At 40.1% G+C, this 20,714-nt stretch overlaps 1 protein-coding gene across 3 annotated transcripts in view; it reads right to left on the minus strand.

The window, feature by feature from the left end:
• LOC109233181 (homeobox-DDT domain protein RLT1-like) overlaps positions 1-17,745 on the minus strand; it is a 36,930-nt gene extending 19,185 nt beyond the window's left edge. Inside the window, exons 1-8 of one of the 3 annotated variants that reach the window (XM_019398963.1) lie at positions 17,343-17,744; positions 15,341-15,448; positions 14,593-15,240; positions 13,557-13,609; positions 11,374-11,829; positions 11,205-11,288; positions 11,013-11,110; positions 10,113-10,487 (exon numbers count right to left, since the gene is read on the minus strand). In XM_019398963.1, the coding sequence (XP_019254508.1) occupies positions 10,415-10,487; positions 11,013-11,110; positions 11,205-11,288; positions 11,374-11,829; positions 13,557-13,609; positions 14,593-15,240; positions 15,341-15,448; positions 17,343-17,349 (1,527 nt within the window). In that variant the 5' untranslated portion in view covers positions 17,350-17,744 and the 3' untranslated portion in view covers positions 10,113-10,414. Of the gene's footprint in view, positions 1-10,112; positions 10,488-11,012; positions 11,111-11,204; positions 11,289-11,373; positions 11,830-13,556; positions 13,628-14,592; positions 15,241-15,340; positions 15,449-17,342 lie in introns of those variants that run through there. The other 2 variants (XM_019398961.1, XM_019398962.1) reach the window with 2 other exon arrangements.

Raw genomic sequence — 20,714 nt, forward strand, 5'->3', positions numbered from 1 at the left:
TCTATCGAGGGGGATTAATCAAACTTGCTCGCCGGGCCAGTAGGGACCCGTTCTCGAGTATAGATAAGGATCGGGACCGAGGCTGGATGGGCCGATTCGTTCAAGTGAGGACCTCGGACTTGATCCCTGCCGAGGACATGCTATTTTTCGAGAAATGGAACATGAAGCATAAGTATAACTTTGCCTTAAAGATTTTATTTATTGTTTCTCCCCATTCCTCCCTTCTTATCGGTGTTTTTGTGGTGCAATCGTGGCTCTGCCGGATGCAGTTCCTCAACTCAAGGAATGGGTCGAGGGTCTCGTGTCATAGAGACCATATTTCGAGCGTGCATGGCGGGAATTGTCGAAGGGTCGATGGGAGGCCCGTAATCATGGTAAGTTTTCTTTTCTGATTCAATAATGTTTGATTTTCTCCTTGCACCGTCGAACCCTTATTGGCTCTATTTTTCTTTTGTAGGTATCCCCAAAGACGTTGCTATGAATCCTCCATCCGGTAATGAGGATGTGCCTCTTGAGTCCCCTACTCCGTGGCAGGGTGATGAAAAGAAGAGAAAAAGGGTTCCGAGTTCCTCGAACTCGGAAAAGAAAAAACCAAAGAGGGGTCGCGCAAGCCCAAAAAAAGCTCCAGCACTCTACCTTCGGACTCAGTCCATCGGCTAACGGATGAGTCCGAAGAATAAGAAGAAGAAGAAGAAGAAGAAGATAAATCCAAGTTGGTGGCCTGCGTGCGGGCAAGTGTCACGATATAAGAGGCTTCCAAATCGGCGGGTGCTGAAATTGAACCGTCTCGACATGAGGAGGTCGATGAGAGAGCTCTAGCCGAAGCTCCCGAACCAGAAGGGGGTGAGGCCAATCCGCCCCAAGCTAGGGGGTCGAGAGGGAAACCAGGGTTGATAATCCCCGAGCAGAGGAAAATGCCCCGAAAGATGTGCTTAGGCGATTGACATTACCAGGTCTCCTCAGTTTTTAGATGCCATTATCCATGAGGCCGGTATGCTAGAAAGTTGTTCCTTCGAGGGGCCTCAAGGGGCGACAGATATCCATAACTTCTTGGATGGATTAGAGTCTATTGCCTCAGAGGACGTCACTGGGCTCGGAGACTTGCGAGTGCCAAAGAAGGTACCATCGTTGGGAGCCAGTGGGTCTTCCTCGAGCCCAAAGTTAGTGGACCGGTTCCCCGCCCCGAGTATTGACCCTGACTGAAAGCGGTCAATAGTTTTCTTTATCTCGAAGGATGCGCGGGTTTTATCTGCCCCCGAGGGGGTTGCTAGCTATCTTCAGTATTTGGTGACGGAAGAGGAATAGACCGTGATGGATAAGGTGGAAGCGCCCTACCTTTTCAATGAAGCGTAATAGGCATTGAATCGGGTAATTTCGAGTGTCTTTTTTTTACTATCTATTTTAAACTTAAAGTCGTAAATAATCATAACACCTTCCTTTATGCTTGCAGGCTTCGGTATTGCACCATGAGACTTTCCTCCGATACCGGGAGGAGTTAACCCATCATGAGGCTGAGGTTCGGGATCTCGCTGAGAAGAGGGATACCTACAGTTTCTCAGTGAGAAGCTTCAACCCGAGTTAGAAGCGGCTCGAAGAGAGCATGCCGAGATGGCCGAGCATGTAAAACGGGTACTTCACGACAGTGAAGACGAATTGGACATAGTGACTAACAATCCGATCCTGCAGGTCCGACAGAGGCTTGAACAGATCGGGTAGCTCCAGGCACAAGTAGATACGATACAAGTTGAGGCTGAGGAGTTCAATAAAAATATGGACCTCTTTGCCTCGAAAAAGGAAGTTGTCCAAGCGCAGCTGGAGTCTGCCGAGGCCCAACTCTGGGCAAAAGAGAAAAACTTGGTGCATGCCAAGAAAATTGAGGAGCTCCAATCTCAGTTGGACTTGGCTACTTCTAGTAAAGAGAATCTGGCCAAGGAACTCGAGGCGGCCAAATTAGAGGTGGTTATGGCCAAGACCGAGGCTAATGCTAAAGTGGCCAAGTACAAGGTTGACGTCGAGGCGATTCAGGTGTAGGCTAAAAGTATGGTGGAGCATGCAAGGTGGCAAGCTCGAATGGAAGCCCTCGAGGGAGTCCATGGTCAGAACTTCGACATACTGGCTGAAATCGAGAATGCAAAAGCAAGTGAAGCCAGGGCCCGGAAGCTGGCTTTTCCCGAGGAAGATCCTAGATCTTAAGCGAGTCTAAAGGCGGGAAAGATACCGGGGATGAAGATGTTGCCTCCGATGAGGACCGGGCCACTTAGACCTTTATATGTTATTATTTTTTTTGCATCTTTTTGAGGCCGTTTCGGCCGTTGTAGATTTTTGTATTGGGTCATTCTGGCCTTTGTAAAAAGATTATTGGGTAAATATATATACAAGGCTTTCTTTACCCTCCGGATTTCAAATTTTTCCTTTGCTTTATCACTTTTATTCACAAAAGGCCAGAATGCCTTAGCATAAAATAACTTAGGCTATGTTCGAAAGTTTAAACAAACCTCGCCTTTACATTGCTCTGTTTTGAGGCGACTTGGGGGTTCGGTGTTGCGTAAACTTTCTCCAAAAGTAGGTAATTTAGATTATAGTTTGCCAAGGGTAGCCTTTAAAATCGGTTATGAAAAAGTAATTTTCTTTTTTGAAGGTCTATCTTTTATTACCGTTCTCGAACGTCTCCGAGTCGTACTAATATGGCCGTAGCCTTTTAGTTCGGGCATTGCCCAGTGGGATTGCCTTCCCGAGTTACCAGTCCCCTAGTGGGTACGGCCGTGGCCTCTAAAATTCGGGGGTTGCCTAATAGGTCTTATGCTCCCGATGTTTAATAGCTCGATCTGTTCGAGTTTGTTTTTCAGACGGAAGTCCCCGAGTGAGGGAGTGATCATCCGAACTTCAGTTATAAGCGGCCCTTGAGCTCGTTAATTAAGATATTGGAAGTATGAAATTCTTTAAGGGATGTAAATAGGAAATTTTGAAACATAAGATGATTGCAAGGAAAGTATTTCTCTTTATTCTTGTGCAAAACAGTTATACATGCGTACATGTTTTATGACAGGGCTCGGGAAATCTATGTGGGCACGGTTTATTTGACCGTTTGGACCTTACAACAAATCCTACCTATCGAGACCCTTCCATTACAAAGTAATTTCTTTGCTAAAGTCGATATCCGAGGGTAATGCCCCCCAGTATTCGAGGTTGATTGTAGAGGAACCTCGGATACTGTAAACGTGATCTTCGAATCCGTTTTGTGATTGGCCTTTTATTCTTAAGTTAGCACGATCCACTATTGCCTCGTTAAAAACCTTGCCGGAAAACCCATTTGGGACAAAACCAGTCTAAGGAAAAAAGAGTTCAACACGTGCTTTCAGACCTAAAACTTCATGTTGCTTCTTGTTGATTACCTGCAAATGTTAGTCTGAAATAAAAAAAACGAATTGGTTCATACCTTAGTAGTAATATCGTTTTAGGTGAGTTATGTTCCAATTGCTCGGATATATGATCCTTTCCCGGTGACTTCGATAATCTGGTACGGTCCTTCCCAGTTCGGACCCCAACTTCCCTTCATTCGGATTCTGGGTGTTTAATGTGACCTTCCTTAGTACTAAGTCCCCAACATTGAAGTATCAAAAGTTGGCCCTTCGATTATAATACCTCTCGATCCGTTGCTTTTGAGCGGCCAATCGGACAAGGGAGGCTTCACGCCTTTCATCCAATAGCTCCAGGCTCATATTCATGGCCTCGTGATTTGATTCCTTCATTGCATATCAGAATCTGATACTTGGCTCACCGAATTTGACCGGTATTAAAACTTCGGCGCCATAAACCAAAGAGAATGGGGTAGCCCCGGTGCTGGACTTCGAGGTTGTGCGATATGCCCCAAGAAATTTGGGCAAGATCTTCTTCCATTTTCCCTTGGCGTCGGTCAACCTTTTCTTAAGGTTTTGGATTATGGTTTTGTTGGTTGATTCGGCTTGTCCGTTCACTAGGATGATAAGGTGTCGATAAGATTCTTTTGATCTTATGATCTTCGAGAAACTTGGTCACCTTGCTGCCGATAAATTATTTCTCGTTGTCACATACAATTTCGGATAGTATCCTGAACCGGCATATGATGTGGTCCCAAATGAAGTCAATGACTTCCTTCTCCCTGACCTTCTCATACGCCTAGGCTTCAACCCACTTAGAAAAATAGTCAGTCATAAATAAGATAAATTGAGCCTTACCTGGTGCCCATGGAAGAGGGCCAACAATCTCCATTCCCCGCTTTATGAATGGCCATGATGACAAGACTGAATGCAGTAGTTCCTCAGGTTGGTGAATCATCGGAGTATGCCTTTAGCATTTGTCACATTTTCGTACGAACTCCTTCGCATCTTTTTCCATATCGATCCAGTAATAGCCGACTCTGATTACCTTTCGAACCAATGATTAGGCACCTGTGTGGTTTCCGCAGGTGCCCTTGTGGACTTCCCTCAGAACTTACTCGGTATCTCCCGGTCCCAGACATATTGCTAGAGGGCCATCGAACATTTTTCTGAACAACGCTCCATCCTCGGACAAGCTGAATCGGGCTGCCTTTGTGCACAGGGCCCTCGATTCTTTTGGATTTGAGGGTAGTTTCCCGGTCTTCAAATACTCTACATATTTATTTCTCCAATCCCAAGTCAGGCTTGTGGAGTTGATTCGGCGTGACCTTCTTCTACTACCGATCTCATGAGTTGTACGACTGCCCCCGAGTTGAGCTCGTCGTCCTCGACCGAAAAGCCTAAGTTCGCAAGTGCATCGGCCTTACTATTTTGACCTCGAGGTACGTGCTGCAAAGTCCATTCTTTGAATCGATGTAATGTTACCTGCAGCTTATCTAGGTACCTTTGCATCTGTTCTTCTTTGACTTCGAACGTTCCGTAAACTTGATTTACCACAGGGAGGGAGTCGCATTTAGCTTCGATCACCTCATCCCCCAAGCTTTTGGCTAGTTCGAGACCTACAATCATGGCCTCATATTCGGCCTCGTTGTTAGTTAATTTCACAGTTCTAGTGGATTTTCTAACTATATTACCAGTGGGTGGCTTCGGTACGATGCCAATTCCGTACCCATTTACGTTCAATGCACCACCCGTAAAGAGGGTCCAGATTCCCGAAGACGTCCCCAAGTTTACTAACAACTCTCTTTCGACCTTAGGTATTAGGGCCAGCGTGAATTCAGCCACGAAATCTCCCAAAATTTGTGACTTAATGGATGTTCGGGGTCGATATTCAATGTCGTACCCGCTGATTTCTACGGCCCATTTGGCCAATCGTCCCGAGAGTTCGGATTTATGCATTATAGTGGGCAATGGGTAAGTTGTCACAACACATATAGGGTGGCACTGAAAGTACGATTTCAATTTTCTAGAGGAGCTTAGCAAAGCGAGCGCTAGTTTTTCTAGGTGAGGATATCTAGTTTTGACCTCACCTAAGGTCCAGCTAACAAAATAAATCAGAAATTGCGTACCTTGTTCTTCCCGAACTAGGACTCCACTTACCGCTATCTTCGATACTGCCAAATACAAGTATAGTTGTTTGTCTGCCCTCGGTGTATGAAGCAGTGGCGGGCTCGATAAATATCGCTTAAGTTCTTCCAAGGCCCGCTGGCATTCCGGTGTCCATGTGAAGTTGTTTTTCTTCTTCAGCAACAAGAAAAATCGATGACTCTTATCGGAGGACCTCGAAATGAATCGCTCCAGGACGGCCATGCGCCCGGTTAGCCTTTGCACGGCCTTCACGTTGTCCACTACCGTGACATCCTCGATAGATTTGATCTTTTCGGGGGTTGATCTTGATCCCTCAGTTGGATACCATGAACCCAAGAAATTTACCCGATCCGACTCTGAACGCGCATTTTTCCGGATTCACCTTCATGTTGTACTTCTTCAATATACTGAAGGTTTCCTACAAATGCTTTAAATGATCCTCTGCTCGCAGGGATTTAACTAACAATATTGTCAATGTAAACTTCCATAGATTTCACCTATTTGTTCTTCGAACATCCGGTTTACTATGCATTGGTATGTGGCACCAGCATTTTTTAATCCAAATGGAATTACGTTATAACAGTATGTGCCATACTTAGTGATGAAGGAGTTCTTTTCTTGATTATCCGAGTTCATTCGTATTTGGTTGTACCCGGAGTAGGCATCGAGAAAACTAAGGATCTCGTGGCCGGCCGTGGCATCGATCATGCGATCGATGTTAGGCAAAGGGAAAGAGTCTTTCGGGCATGCCTTATTTAAATCCTTGTAATCCATACACATTCTCAGTTTGTTCCCTTTTTAGGGACTACTACTATGTTTGCTAGCCATTTCGGGTATTTGACTTCTCGGATGGACCCTATTTTAAGGAGTTTACTTACCTCATCCTTGATGAAAGCATGCTTGATCTCGGACTGTGGTCTCCTTTTCTGCTTGACCGGATGGAATTTCGGGTCCAGGCTTATTTGTGAGTGGTGATATCTGGGGGGATCCCTGTCAGGTCGAGATGGGACCAAGCAAAACAATCCATGTTAAATTGAATGAGTTTTTTCCTATGCTCGGGAGTTAACCCCGTGCCTAAGTATACCTTTCGATCGGGTGGATATTCGATTAGAATGACTTGCTCTAGCTCTTCGACCATTGATTTGGTAGCGTCTGAATCATCAGGGACTATGAAGGATCAAGGAACCCCGTAATCATCATCTTCGTCAGTCCCCTGCTTGTCCGGATGGGTCGAGGCCGGCATCGGTGTTTGCTATTTGGCTTCCTGTTTTGCTTTCGAATTTGGCTCATTTGTTGACGAGAGTGTTGATATTGGAATTACTTCATCGATGGAAAACATTTCCTTTGCGGCGTGCTGCTCCCCGTAGATCGTTTTACTTCCCTCTGGTGTCGGTAATTTTAACACCTGGTGAAGGGTCGAGTTGCACAGCTCTCATGTTGTGGATCCATAGCTCCCGAACAGGGCGTTATACCTCATGTCCCCTTCGATCACATAAAACTTGGTCTCCTGGATGGTTCCGGCTGTGTTTACCAGCAATGTTATTTCTCCCTTAGTAGTTTCACAAGCCATGTTGAACCCAATTAGCACTCGGGCTGCGAGTATGATTTATTCCTGTAGGCCGAGTTGTTCTACGACCCTCGATCGAATGATGTTGGTCGAGCTACCTGGATCAATTAACACACGTTTAACTCGAGTTTTATTCATGAGTACAGATATTACCAGTGCATCATTATGGGGCTGCATGATTCCTTCCGCATCATTATCGTTGAAAGATAAAGTTCCTTCTAGTATGTAATCTCGAGTCCATTTCTCCCTCGTGATCGATACCTTGGTGCGCTTTAACATCGGACCTTGAGGAACATCGACCCCTCCGATGATCATATGAATGATATGTTTAGGTTCCTCTTGCTCGTTTTGTTTATTGGAATCCCTATTTCTGAAATGATTCTTGGTTCGGTCGCTTAGAAACTCCCGAAGATGCCCGTTGTTGAATGACTAGGCTATTTCTTCTCTCAACTGTCGACAATCTTCCATTCTGTGGCCATGAGTGCCATGATATTTGCACATTTGGTTGCGATCTCTTTGGGCTGGATCGGTTTGTAAAGGTCGAGGCCATTTGGTATCTTTGATGTGTCCGATAGCCGATATGATGGCGGTTGCATCAATATTAAAGTTGTACTCTGATAATCGTGGTGCTTCTTTAGGTCCGATAGGCCTGTCGAAGCCGTTCTTGCTCATGAGCCCTCGAGAGCTCTGGCAGACTGGCCTCGATCGCTCCTCCTTTTATTTCGTATAGGATTTCGCACTGATCCGTTGCTCCTACGATCTCCATTATATGGCTGATATCGATCTCTGTTCGACCTCGGTTCTCGGTCAATATCCCTCTTGATTCTGTCGACGGGTCTGATACGATAAACGGACTCGGAAGGAGCCCAAAGTTGGTCGTCTTCGACCCTGATCTTCGATTGATACCGATTATGTACACGACCCAAGTAACAGCCGGGTACTCTATCAAATTCTGCTTCAACTACTGCTAAGCCACTGAGCTTCGAACATTGAGTCCTTGGGTGAAAGCTTGAACAACCCAATCATCGGCGACTGATGGCAGGTCCATCTGTGCCATTTGGAATCGAGACACGAATTCTCTGAGCATTTCGTTGTCCTTCTGCCTTACTTGAAGAGGTCCGATTTCTTGATTTCAACCTTGATGTCTCCGACGTGTTCCTTTACGAAAGAATCTGCAAACATAGCAAATAAGTCAATAGAATTAGGTGGTAAATTGTGGTACCATATCATAGCCCCCTTTGACAGGGTCTCTCCGAATTTCTTTAGCAAGATAGATTCGATCCCGTCATCCTCTAAATCATTCCCTTTGATAGCACATGTGTAAGAGGTGACATGCTCGTTCAGATTGGTCGTTCAGTTGTATTTAGGAATCTCGGGCATGCGGAACTTCATGGGGGTCAGCTTGGGAGCCGCGCTCGGGGGGAAAGGCTTTAGCACAAACTTTTTGGAGTCCAGACCCTTCAATATCGGTGGTGCCATGGGATTTGGTCGACTCAATTCGTTTTGTCAGCTCTTTGAGCATCTTCATGATTGCAGGATCGGTCCCCGATTATTTCTCGTTCGATTTCCTTGAAGCCGATTCAACCCTGTGGACAACTTCCTGTGACGGCTCGGGCTCGATCCTGCTCGGTGGGTGATTCTGATTTTGGAGTTGGGCTATCGCTGCCTGTTGAGCCTGCAACATTTCGAAGATCACCCGCAGGTTGATCCCGCCATCTTCGTCGCCATGTGTGCTTGAGTGGCTGATCGAATATCCCTAAGGATGCTGCCCTCAGGATCGACGGCCAAATTTGCGTTGATGGCTGCATGCGAGCTGACGTCGATTAGATCTACAGCCGGAACTCCATCGAGATCGACCGGGGGTACGTCGTTCCCTGGTGCTATGTTATCATTCTCGCCGTGGTGGCCGAAATCATTGTCAACGTGAAGGGGTGTTGACTGAGAGTTCGACAGTTTGGTCCTGGAATCAAAGATACTTCAAAGAACAAGTGAAAAATAGTGTGTGTTATGAAAGTTTGTACGGAATAACCACTATTATCCTTAGCCCCACGGTGGGCGCCAAACTGTTTACCCTAAAAAATGGATAATAATTGAATTTATACGCAGTTTTAAGGATACGTGATATAACTCGGTACAAATTAAGAAGACAGATTAATATTGAAATTGACGATAAGAGAATAAATGCAACCACACAAATTGAACAGCCTTGGCCTTCGAGTTCGATCACCCTCGAACCAAGAAATGCCTCAACTGATGTAAGAACAGAATAATAAGATGATAAGAGCTAAAAATAACAGTATATTGTTGTATGCTGCGTGTTACAATGTGTCTTACAAATGATCAGACTCCCCCCCCCCCCCCCTTATATAGTAGGGGTGCCCTATTCTTGATACAATTCTATATAAGGTAAAAAATCTCATAATTTGCAAATTAACTGGTCTCTCCTTGATACGTGCCGAGATTCCCGCCGTGATCTTCAACTGATCGCGGATATTTCGGCCTTCTATTATTCGTCTCGGTAGATTTCCCTCGATCTTGTTTGGTCTTGATCTTGCTCGGTCCCGAGATCACGAGCTCAACGATGTACCTTCGTACCTCTATTCGATATAACCCTAGATCGAGCTTTAGCCTGTCATGTTTCAGTCTCGATTGGCCACACAATAGACGAAGCCGGTTTCGACCGTATACAAAGCATGAACGCAAACTGCAAAATTTCCTAGATGGCGTCATGCATCTAGTTTAGGAAAAAAAATCATAAAAATCCAATAGATTTTTTGAATTCATTGCCAACACAGGCAATAACAAGTTCCCATTGCCCCTTAGCCATTGGGCTTCTGAAAACTTATACTGTCATTTATTTTCTATGATCGTATTTGTAATCGAGTTGAATTACCTATTTAATTTCCTCTCAATTTTTCCTTGATGATCATCAAGCTACTGTAGCAGTAACTGCAGGGAAGTTTATATTGATAAATTGCCTCTCCGATAAGATTGGAACGATATAGAGTAAGAAGGTATGGCCTCTGTGCAAGGATGACACGCACAAATAGAGAAATAGTCTCCTCTTCTGTATAATGTAAGTACCTTACTCTAAGCTAAATGACAGTTGACAACATATATTACTCACAGTATTCCTATTTCAGCATCAAGCTACAAAATGGGATACAAATCTTTTGAACTATACAAGCCCTGAAGGATCTCTTCACATGATGAAATACAGGCGGGAGCGAATTCAAGTTGTTTTCAACTGTACAAATCCGAAGGAGTCCTATCGACACAGAAATCCAACAAATATCCCCTAACTAATGGACCTGTTACTTTCCTTCAGTCAAAATCAAATCTTTTAATCCTCAAAGGAACTGGTTTCTTCTGTTTCTTCATCTTCACTAAAGCTACGGCGCATCTCTGCAGCAGTCCTATAGCAAACACAAACAGAGTCATTGCTAACCAGAAAGAGTTTATCAAAATCTTTTTTGCTTGCAAAATACGTAATGACTACTCAATATGATGACACTAACCATGAATTTTTAAAATGTTTGGTTTTTGCTTGCAAAATAGTACATAACACCTTGCTTTTATAAATGATCATAGCAGGTAGGAAGTCTCGGTAAGATAAACATCACAACTTAGCAACTGCCGAGAAGATAAATGCACGTACTAGAAAATACTAGCCTGCACTTTGTTCACGAATCAACCTTCTAGAGATGGACCGAGACAAGCAAATAAAGATCTTAAATCAGTTCTAAGATGGCATGGCGCACAGACATATATTCTTCTTTTTGTCAAAAATTTTTATTTTGAGAAGGACAGCCATCATGTTACCAATTTAGATTCAAAATTGAATAAGAGAAGGCATTCAAAGGGTAAATAGGAATCTAGTCACAGATGCAGATTCATGCATACTAAGTGGTGTACGATCAAGCTCTTTAAATTGGTCTAACCTTATCCGGTGATTTGTCTGCAGCGGAATTTCTAAGCCAGGAGCTCTCCTCAAGTATTCTTGATGGTCAGGAACTTCATCCATTGGACGATGTACAACCTTTAAATTTTAAAGTTGGGTTTAGAGAACTCATAAGCATGTCCAAACCAAAAGGAAGTTGCAAGAATTAAACCAAAACAGCCATAAAGCTTACTCTTGTCTCATTGTGCCGGGGAACCTTCACACGAACTAGATCATGGTTTTCGTCAACTGCTGTCCTTTTTCCACTGATGTGATCCTATATATCATTTCAGGAAATAGGTATCAGGATTTGCTGAACCATAAAACAACGTACATAAAGCCAATATGGTACTATACTATACCTTTTCCACTATTTTGGGGAGCTCTCTCCCCTCAAAATTATGATAGTTAATTCCCTTATAATCAGAAGGCTTGCGATCAAAATGTTCCTTCTCAACAGCCTTAAGTCTCACTTCACTGTGGCTATTAAACCGAGGTTTCAATTGCTCCCCGTTGACTTTTCCAACATAAGGACTTCGAAGACCATTGCTCGAACCAGTACTAGCTCTAATTTCAGCACGTCCATGTTTGGGCATAAACTTACAGCTGTCTCTGCTGTCAACTGCAATTTTTCTTGCAGAACCTTCATTCGTGTCAAATGACGAGTTCCGCTTAGGATATTCATTATGCTCAGAGGAATTCGGCTTAGGCTTTAGATTGAAGTGATATTCAGGAAGAGCGGAATTGGCTTTTCTTTTGAATCTCAAACCATCCAGATCAGAATCATGCGAGTTGGACTTGGAATTGGATCCGTATCCCTGATGGGGCAATGCAAAAACAAAATATGTATAATATAGAAACCACATATCATGAGACTTTGGTTTAGATAGTACGATCTATTCGGTAACTTGGTAAAATGAGTGGCCCTAAAAGACAATCACACTTCCGTTTTAGTCCATCCTAAAAATTAAAAGATACATATATAAAAAAGGAGTGATTTTTATTTCGAAGACAGAGGTTACTTCAGAGTACAGACTATTTTTTGATGCCCAAGAAAGGTAAGTGACAAACGAGATCACTGGTGTAATCACAAAGCAGCCTTTCTATAAGGATTCAAGAATTCTCTTGATTAGTGCAACCATCACTTTCAAACTTTCAAAAGCATGATTCTCATATCAGAGCTATTTTTAAAAGTGAATCAACAGAACTCAACAGCCTACAACACCTTACTTTACTTTGCTAAAGATTCCATTAATGTACTAATCTTTATTCTTGGACAGTAATTCCACTGAATTCGGAGAAGGTTAAGTCATGATATAAAGAATCTAATCTGGTACGTTACACCAAGTACCGGTAAATCCCTTGGAGAAAAGCATTTTTATTGTAACAAAGTGATTAGACTGGTAATAAGAGGTGTATTAAACTATATTTATCAGAAATAATGGAACTATAATGTTTAAAGAAAACCAACAACACTGAAGCAGCCATCAGAACCTTCCATTTCTTTGCTAAAAGTTTCCGGTGCTATAACAATCCTTATTCTGATAAGTCCACAGCTATAACCATTTTTATCTGAAGATAGAATCCCTTGTCAATTTAAAATAGTTTTGCCATGAAAGACCCAATCCGGTATCTTATAGTCCAGTTGAAACAAGTCTCTCTTCATGGACAAAAGGAAGAGAAAAATTCTAGCGTTCCCAACAATACGAAGGAAAATATGGAGTAATATTTAAAGAGTAAGTTTTTATTTTGATGAAGTAAGATATTTCATTAATAAGCATCCAGAAGAAGCAAATACATAACTATCTTACCTTATCAAAAAAAGAAAAGAGAAGAAGAAGATGCAAATACATAGAAGGAAAAAAAATAGCTCCTGTATATTGGATGTGCATTTTTAAGAACTTTTTTTTTGGTAAGTTAGAAACTTTGGGCCGATAATCCAACCTTAAAGCACTCCAATTCGCCAAAGATGCAAGCCAAGAAAAAAATTATTGAATTTCTACAAGCTTTTATGAGATAATACTGGGTCTACCGGAAACAACCTCTCTGCCTTTTTAAAGGCAGGGGTAAGGTCCGCGTACACTCTACCCTCCCCACATCCCACTTGTGAGAATATACTGGGTTTGTTGTTGTTGTTGTTCTTGTTGTTTTGTGAGATAATAACTAATTCAATAATTTTGGCCTCCATACCAGTAATAAAAGGGAAATCTAGTCCATCAAAGATGTACCATCTAAGAATTTACCAAAGCTTCAAATATGTTTCAACATTTCATATCACACAATGGTTTGAAGTACAGTTAATACTTATATATACAAATTTGTGCAGTTTTGCTATAGCAGAGTTCTAAATATGGCACTTCCTTAGTTCCTTCGCTTCAACAGTCAAGTAGTAAAGGGTAAAAAATATCGTCTAAATTCTAGTTTTAATTGAGTTGCCAGAACAAATTAAGCATTCTTGTGGAATATGCAGAACGTTCACGGTTTTGAAATTCCTAAATTGAGGTCTACCAAACCAATTAAGAGGAATACGGCAAGATCCACTTACATTTGACCGCCTGTAGACGTTGGACATATCTGGTGAGCAATCTGGAACAGGTTCTGTAGAATAATAAGGGTCTGTGAAAAATTCATATGACAGTATCAGTGAGCAACGCTTTGTATCAGGAAACTAAGTTACTTGGAAATCCATATTTTAGACATACAACCAGGAAATGTAACATTAAGAATATAAACTTGCAGATATATAACAGAGTTGAGGTGATACTGGACATACTAATAAGCGCTTGACATTCAGCATGAAAAATCCCTCAAACTCTTATTGTAAATACAGAACCAAGGTTGACATCTATGTCAATATCATACACCACCCGGCACGGACTAATGCCTATGAATAATTTGAAAAACAAAATTCCATGTATATAATAAAGTGCTCAGCATAGTTGATAAAACGATGAAAAATGTTCCAATTTTAATCCCCTCAGATGTGAAGAAGACGAGTTTAACAGTTATTGCCCAATATATGGAAGACACAGCAAAAGCTGAAGCAAAACATAGCTGACAGCATAATCATGTTTCTAAGATAAAGCTATATGTATCATGTTTTTCTGTGATAAAGCATTGATAAGACAAAAAGTTGTGTATTCATAAAATACAATACATGTGAACAAGTAAGCAGCCACGCTGAATAAGAACTAAGCATGGCAAAGCAGAAAAAGAGAGGCATCCTCTTGAAAGATTAAGGCATACGAGCTGGAAAAAAAGAGAGTAATTCCACACAGCATAAAACTTGGAGGAAAGGAAGAGAGAAGAAAAAGAGGGAGAAAAAGAATAAGTAGTACCAAATAGTAACAACAGGGAGTGCAAAATTGGATAACCAAAACACCAAAAACAAACAAGCATTTGACCTCACCATTGACAGAGGAGGGAGGAGGAGGAGGAGGAGGAGGAGGAGGAGGAGGAAAGAAAAGGAAGAGAGAAGAAAAAGAGGGAGAAAAAGTATAAGTAGTACCAAATAGTAACAACAGGTAATACAAAACTTGGATAACCAGAACATCAAAAAACAAACAAGCATTTGACCTCACCATTGACAGGATTTGGCACTGATGATTCAAAAGCACCAGGCGGAAGTGGATCAAATTCAACACCAAGTGCTGGACCATCCAGTCGATAGTGCCTCCCCAATTGCCTCTTCACAGCAGTAATTGCAGCGTTCTCTACCTGACCCTTTACTTTTAAATACCCAGATGGGCCATTCTTTGGTTTTACACCCTTAAAGTCAGTAGGTAAATTCTGCGATATGTATCTTGAAGTTGCTATATCATATGATTCTGCATTGTGTGAAAAACATTCATTCCGTAATGAAGAGCTACTTCTTGAAGATGCGTCATCCATGCGATTAGACTTCCCTCTAAAATGAGTGCCAACCTCATATGTCACATCTGCAGTTGAGAATTCTGGGCCAGTTAATCTTCTACTCTCAACTTCCCGATGATCAAATCTCTTATCATCCGCTTGCTTGGTGCTACCACAAGAATCCTGCCTAAATCCACTGCCATGGTCCTGAATGACGCCACTTGAACGATCTTGTCTTGCATTTGCGTATATTTCCCCGTTTGATAGCCTCTTGTCCTTCAACCGCCTATGACAAAACCAACCAGAAATTTGCTTTTCTGTTAATCCCGATGACTCTGCCAGATCAGCTTTCATCTCATCGGTAGGGTACTTGTGCTCTGAAAATTTATAAGCTTTCTCTTATTGCTATGTCTGAAACAACAGGTATGATGTAGTAGCTAATTGCAAAACAAAAAAATAGTAAATACGATCTCTTACCCTCATAAAGTTTCTCTAGAGCTTCGACCTGAGCACGTGTCTTGATTATTCTTTTCTTGTTTTTCTCAGGGTGACCTTTATCATCTTCAGAATGCACTTCACATAAATCTGCAAAAGGTTAACAACTTAACTATTATCCAAGCAGGAAATAAAGACTGCTAAATGTTCCAACAATAGTGGATTCTACTTGAAAAAGAAATATCATTTGCTATTTCGTATATAAATTGAAAAAATCTATTATATGAAACATCAAGGATCCAAAACCAAAAAGAATAAAAAAAAGAACTATTTCTCAAGGAACCTAGAGACCGAAGATGGTATCGTATCAACCGGTAAGCATTTAAAAGAGGGGGGCTTTGGAAGGGGGTCATGTGTAACAATTCTGTGATAATGGAGCACTTCAAAAGGTGATAGGTATAAACGACGAAACAGTAGTTCATTACTTATTCCTCCCTATCTCATCTGAATTGACTCCAGTCACATCTACCTATATCACTTTAGCTATTTTAAGTTTTAACTTATAAGTGAATTCAAGTACTAATGGAAAATGAAAGGAAAGGGGCATTCCCCAATTCAAATACGCTACGTACTTGATACCCAGTGATCTTAGTCATGCACCTAGCATAGAAAGAAAAGAAAAAAAATGCAATCTCAAACATCATCATCTCAAGTTTCGACTTTCGACCACTTTTTTTTTTTATTCAGGACTCAAGTTTCAACCACTCGAAGTTAATTCCAAATTCAATCCATTCCCTGTCATCATAACCAATTAACACCTCCCTTGTCAGGACACTGCAAATATCATATTACAAATAAAGTAATCCGCATACCAGCAAAACGTTCAAATCCCCACCCCCTAAAAGGCACACAAAACCACAAAATACCTACATTGCATGTAAATCTCAAGGTATAAAGAAATATTCAACAACAAATTGCCCACTCCTCTGGAACCATTATTAATCAATATCAATCAACTGCGCCCAATCCCTGATAGATTATTTGAATCCTCGATATCAATTCTGCTCAATACCATTATTAGTTGATTTTATTGTTTTCTTTAGCCATGAAGCATGATTTACAATATTTATACACCATGAACTATCAGATATCAACATTCTCTACTAAAGAGAACATCAAGGCTTAAACACTGTACAAAAACCCAACTATGGATCTCTCAAAAAAGCACACCTAAAGCTTATCAGCTGCAAAATCAGAATCTTTAACTCACAACAATGCAGAAACTGTAATTTACCCATAGAACTCAACTTAAAACAGCACACAAAACCCAATATTTCTAAAATCCAAGAAACACCCAAAATTGTAAAATCCAACACAGTAGTAAAACACCCAGAATTACATTTTATTTTGATCTGTAACCAAAGAAGGTAGAATTTTGATACCTTTCATTATGATTTATCACCAAAACAGAACATCTAACTCAATATCACAGAACTAAAAATTGCAAAACTTTAAACCCACAACAATGCAGAAACTGTAATTTACCCATGGAACTCAACTTAAAACTGCACACAAAACCCAATATTTCTAAAACCAAAGAAACCCCTACAATTTGTAAAATACAACACAGTGATAAAACGCCCATAATTACCTTAAATTTTGATCTGTAATTAAAAAAGGTAGAATTTTGATACTTTCCATTATGATTTATCACCAAAAAGAACACCTAACTAAACTCGATATCACAGAACTAAAAATTGCAAACAACGACGACGATGACAACCCTACTAGTGGGTTCTGGTAGAATGTACGCAGACCTTATCCCTACCCGAAGAAGGTAGAGATGCTGTTTCCGGAAGACGCTCGGCTCAGGAATGCAGAAACTGTAATTTACCCATAGAACTCAACTTAAAACTGCACACAAAACCCAATATTTCTAAAACAGGAAAAAAATGCCTATAATTGTAAAATCCAACACAGTGGTAAAACACCCAGAATTACATCAAATTTTGATCTGCAAGAAAAAAAGGTGAAATCTTTATACCTTCCATAATGATTTTTCACCAAAATTTTTGTGGGTTTTTCCTTATTCCCTCTATCCTTTGCTCTATCACCTCAAAGACTCGACCTTTACGCCTTACCAAGCGGAGAATGCAAGAATTGAAGCACCCTTTTGTGCATCTTATGCAGAGGAAGAAATTGGAGGAAAAAAAATAGATTTGTATATACAGAATAGAAAAAAATCAATAAAATTGTAATTTGATACAAATCTGGATTGGAGAAAGCATTATTATCAGAAGGGTGAGAGAATTGTTGTGCAAATAAAGGAAAAAATTAAATGGCAATAAGTTATGGACTTATGGTTTTGCTTTGCTTCTTTTGCTTTGAGTTCTTTTCTTCTTTATTACACGTTCGTCTTCTCTCTCTCTGAATTTTCAATTAATTTTCTGAATTTAATACTCACTTTACTACTGCGGCAAAATAAATAAATAGCGCTACTTCCTAAATTCTCCCTTTTCTTTTGTTTATTGATTTTTACAGTTTTTTTTTTTTTTTGGGAATTAAATGCTTTCAGTTTTGCACACTGTGAAAGGGGACTTTTTTTTTTTTTTCTTTTTTTTAGGAAAGGGGGCTTTGTTTGACAATACCAACAAAAATAAGATATTTATTATTCTTCAATTTGTTTTTAGAGGTTAATTATTAATGTATCTTGTACACAAAAAAAAAATATTAATTATACTTTGAATCAATTTTTTTAAAAGAAGAATTAGATGAGACTCTCTTTAGGTTCATATATATTCTGCAAATCATGCATTCATTATATTCAGAAATTAAATACTTCAATTTTGTCACCATTCTCTTCTCTTGATTTGTCATATTGTAGGTGTCTGAAATATAAAGCAAAAGAAAGGAAATTGAATTAGCAACAACTAAAGGAAACCGATAGTTCGAATTGAAAATATGTTATTAGATTATCAGTATCGAATTATTTGGTTAATTAGGTAACATTTTACCTATTTAACGATTTAAGATAACCCAATAAGCATTAATAATAATAATTTTATTCTTAGGTGAAGAAGCCACCTTAAGGCTTAGAGACCTTCGTTTTAAAATTTTCACACACGATGTCTCCTCACTCTTAAAAAATGCACGGTAAGGCTGTGTACAATAGACTCTTGTGGTCCGGCCCTTCCCTAGGTCCCGCACATAGCGAGAGCTTAGTCAATCGGGCTGCTTTTTAAGATTTAAGTCTCCTCACTCTTCAGACTTAGGTAAGTTTAAATATGGGAAATTTTCATAAAGCACTATCTTTTAGTAGTAATTAGCCATCTATAAATACCATTTGCTATATTACAGATTATAGCTACCTTTTATGTGGTTATAAGATGTATTTCATGTATTTAAGCTATTGTATTCATGAATACAGTAGCAAAAATAGGCGTGAATCGGGGAAGTACAGCTAATCAGTTGTTGTATTCGAGTGTATATCGACATGGAGTGAAACATGGGATTACAGCTGGACAGATTATTCTATTCGACTGTATTCACGGCGTGAAATAGGGGATTACACTATTTTTAAAAGGGAAAGTGAATCATTTAACATAATAGACTCCTAATATAACTCAACAAACTCAATTATAACACACAAATTTTGTACTTTCAGTTATAAAAAAGATTCTCAACCGAAAAATACCCCAAAAATATAGCAATCTTCAGAGAAATTATATAATACATCTGAATACATAAATTATATTAATTGAAAAAAACTTATGAATACATTCATGGCATATAGCGAGACAGTGAATACAATGAAATACATAGAATACAGCGGGATACATTGAAATACAATGAGAAAAAAAGACAGTGAATACAATGAAATACATGGAATACAATGAGATACATTGAATTACAATGGGAAAAAAAAAAGACAATGAATAAAATGAAATACATTGACATATATTAACAGAAAATCATCCTACAACATCCATATCTCAATTTTTTCAATTGGCAGGGACGGTATTCACGAGGCTAGTGGAGCCAGCTTATACAGCAGTGAAGAACGAGTTTAGGAGGAAATATGCTGATGTTTGCGGGCATGGAAATACGCTGCCGCAAGACAACTTCTTGATCCGTAGCAGAGAAGGAATCAATTAATGGAGGATATTGACTTCTTGCTAACAACGCTGCCGCAAAGACAACTTCTTGATCCATAGTAGAGAAGGAATCAATTAATGGAGGATATCGACTTCTTGCTAACAATTCTCCTACTACAATGGAGGATATCGACAGAGGAGAAATCGCAAGCGAACTAGACAGAGAATCGAAAATTTTAATGGGATGGGGGAAAGAGAATGGGATGTATCAAAGTAGATAGAGAGAAAGAAAATATTGTAACTGATTAGCGTATTTAGTGGCTTAGGGCTAGGAGGTAACCAAAATTAAATATTTTGCTATAAACCTTAAAAGGTATCTATAGAATATAATTTTTTAAAATATTATTTATTTAAAATAAATAAGGTGTTAACCTTTGCTATATGAGGTAAAAATTCCTTTAAATATCATTGCTAAAATAATATTACATGCACATATTTGTTAAAAACCAGCAACATAGCTATCAAGTAATTGTATGGGTCAAAATCTGATCAGACGAGAATCCGCATGAAGAGGAACGACAAAAAGTCACTTGGGCCGAAGTCGTATCCATACAATGCTATAACGAGACAGAGACATATTTTCAGAGAAAAAGAGGGATCTTCATCTCCTTCTCCCCGCTAAGAGAAAGAATCAAGGAAGCTTAGATCCTTAGTATACATCGTTAGTCTCATCATAACAAATGTGGGCGGGTCAACCTTGTTAAAGATCGGTGACCCTTTTTATCTATGTTTTCTTCATTATTATTGAATGTTATGAAAATCACCATCTTGTTCTTACATTACGGGATTCAATTATTGCTATGATTAAATTTTACGTTCTGCTATGCTTGTTTGTTCTTATCTTCTGCCTCAGATCTAGGACGAATTTTCTTTGGCTAGGATTTACCTCAAATCTTCCTATTTAATTAGTTTATAAAAAGGCCTATCACTTTTTAGTCAAACAATTTCGCGCCGTATGTGGGAATTCTCTAGCCAAAATTTTAGTTTCCTCTAGATCTAAAGTCACCCAGAGTTGCACTTCCCGGTTATTGTAGCCTCTCCCTCTCATTACAAACACCAACTTGAGAAATTCGTAGGCAAGCTTTTGAAATAACTGAACCAACCAAGGTCAGGTCTTTGCATAAAATCAAAGTTGTTTGATATGTATGCAAAATCCACGTCTTGCTGTAGTGATGGGTTTGGCACGTCATGAGTATGAGCTGTCAAAGTGGAATGATGGCCACCACGCACTGAGCACGTCTGCAATCCTATCTGCTATATTA

Source organism: Nicotiana attenuata, chromosome 10, assembly GCF_001879085.1.
Source record: "Nicotiana attenuata strain UT chromosome 10, NIATTr2, whole genome shotgun sequence".
Lineage (NCBI taxonomy): Eukaryota > Viridiplantae > Streptophyta > Magnoliopsida > Solanales > Solanaceae > Nicotiana > Nicotiana attenuata.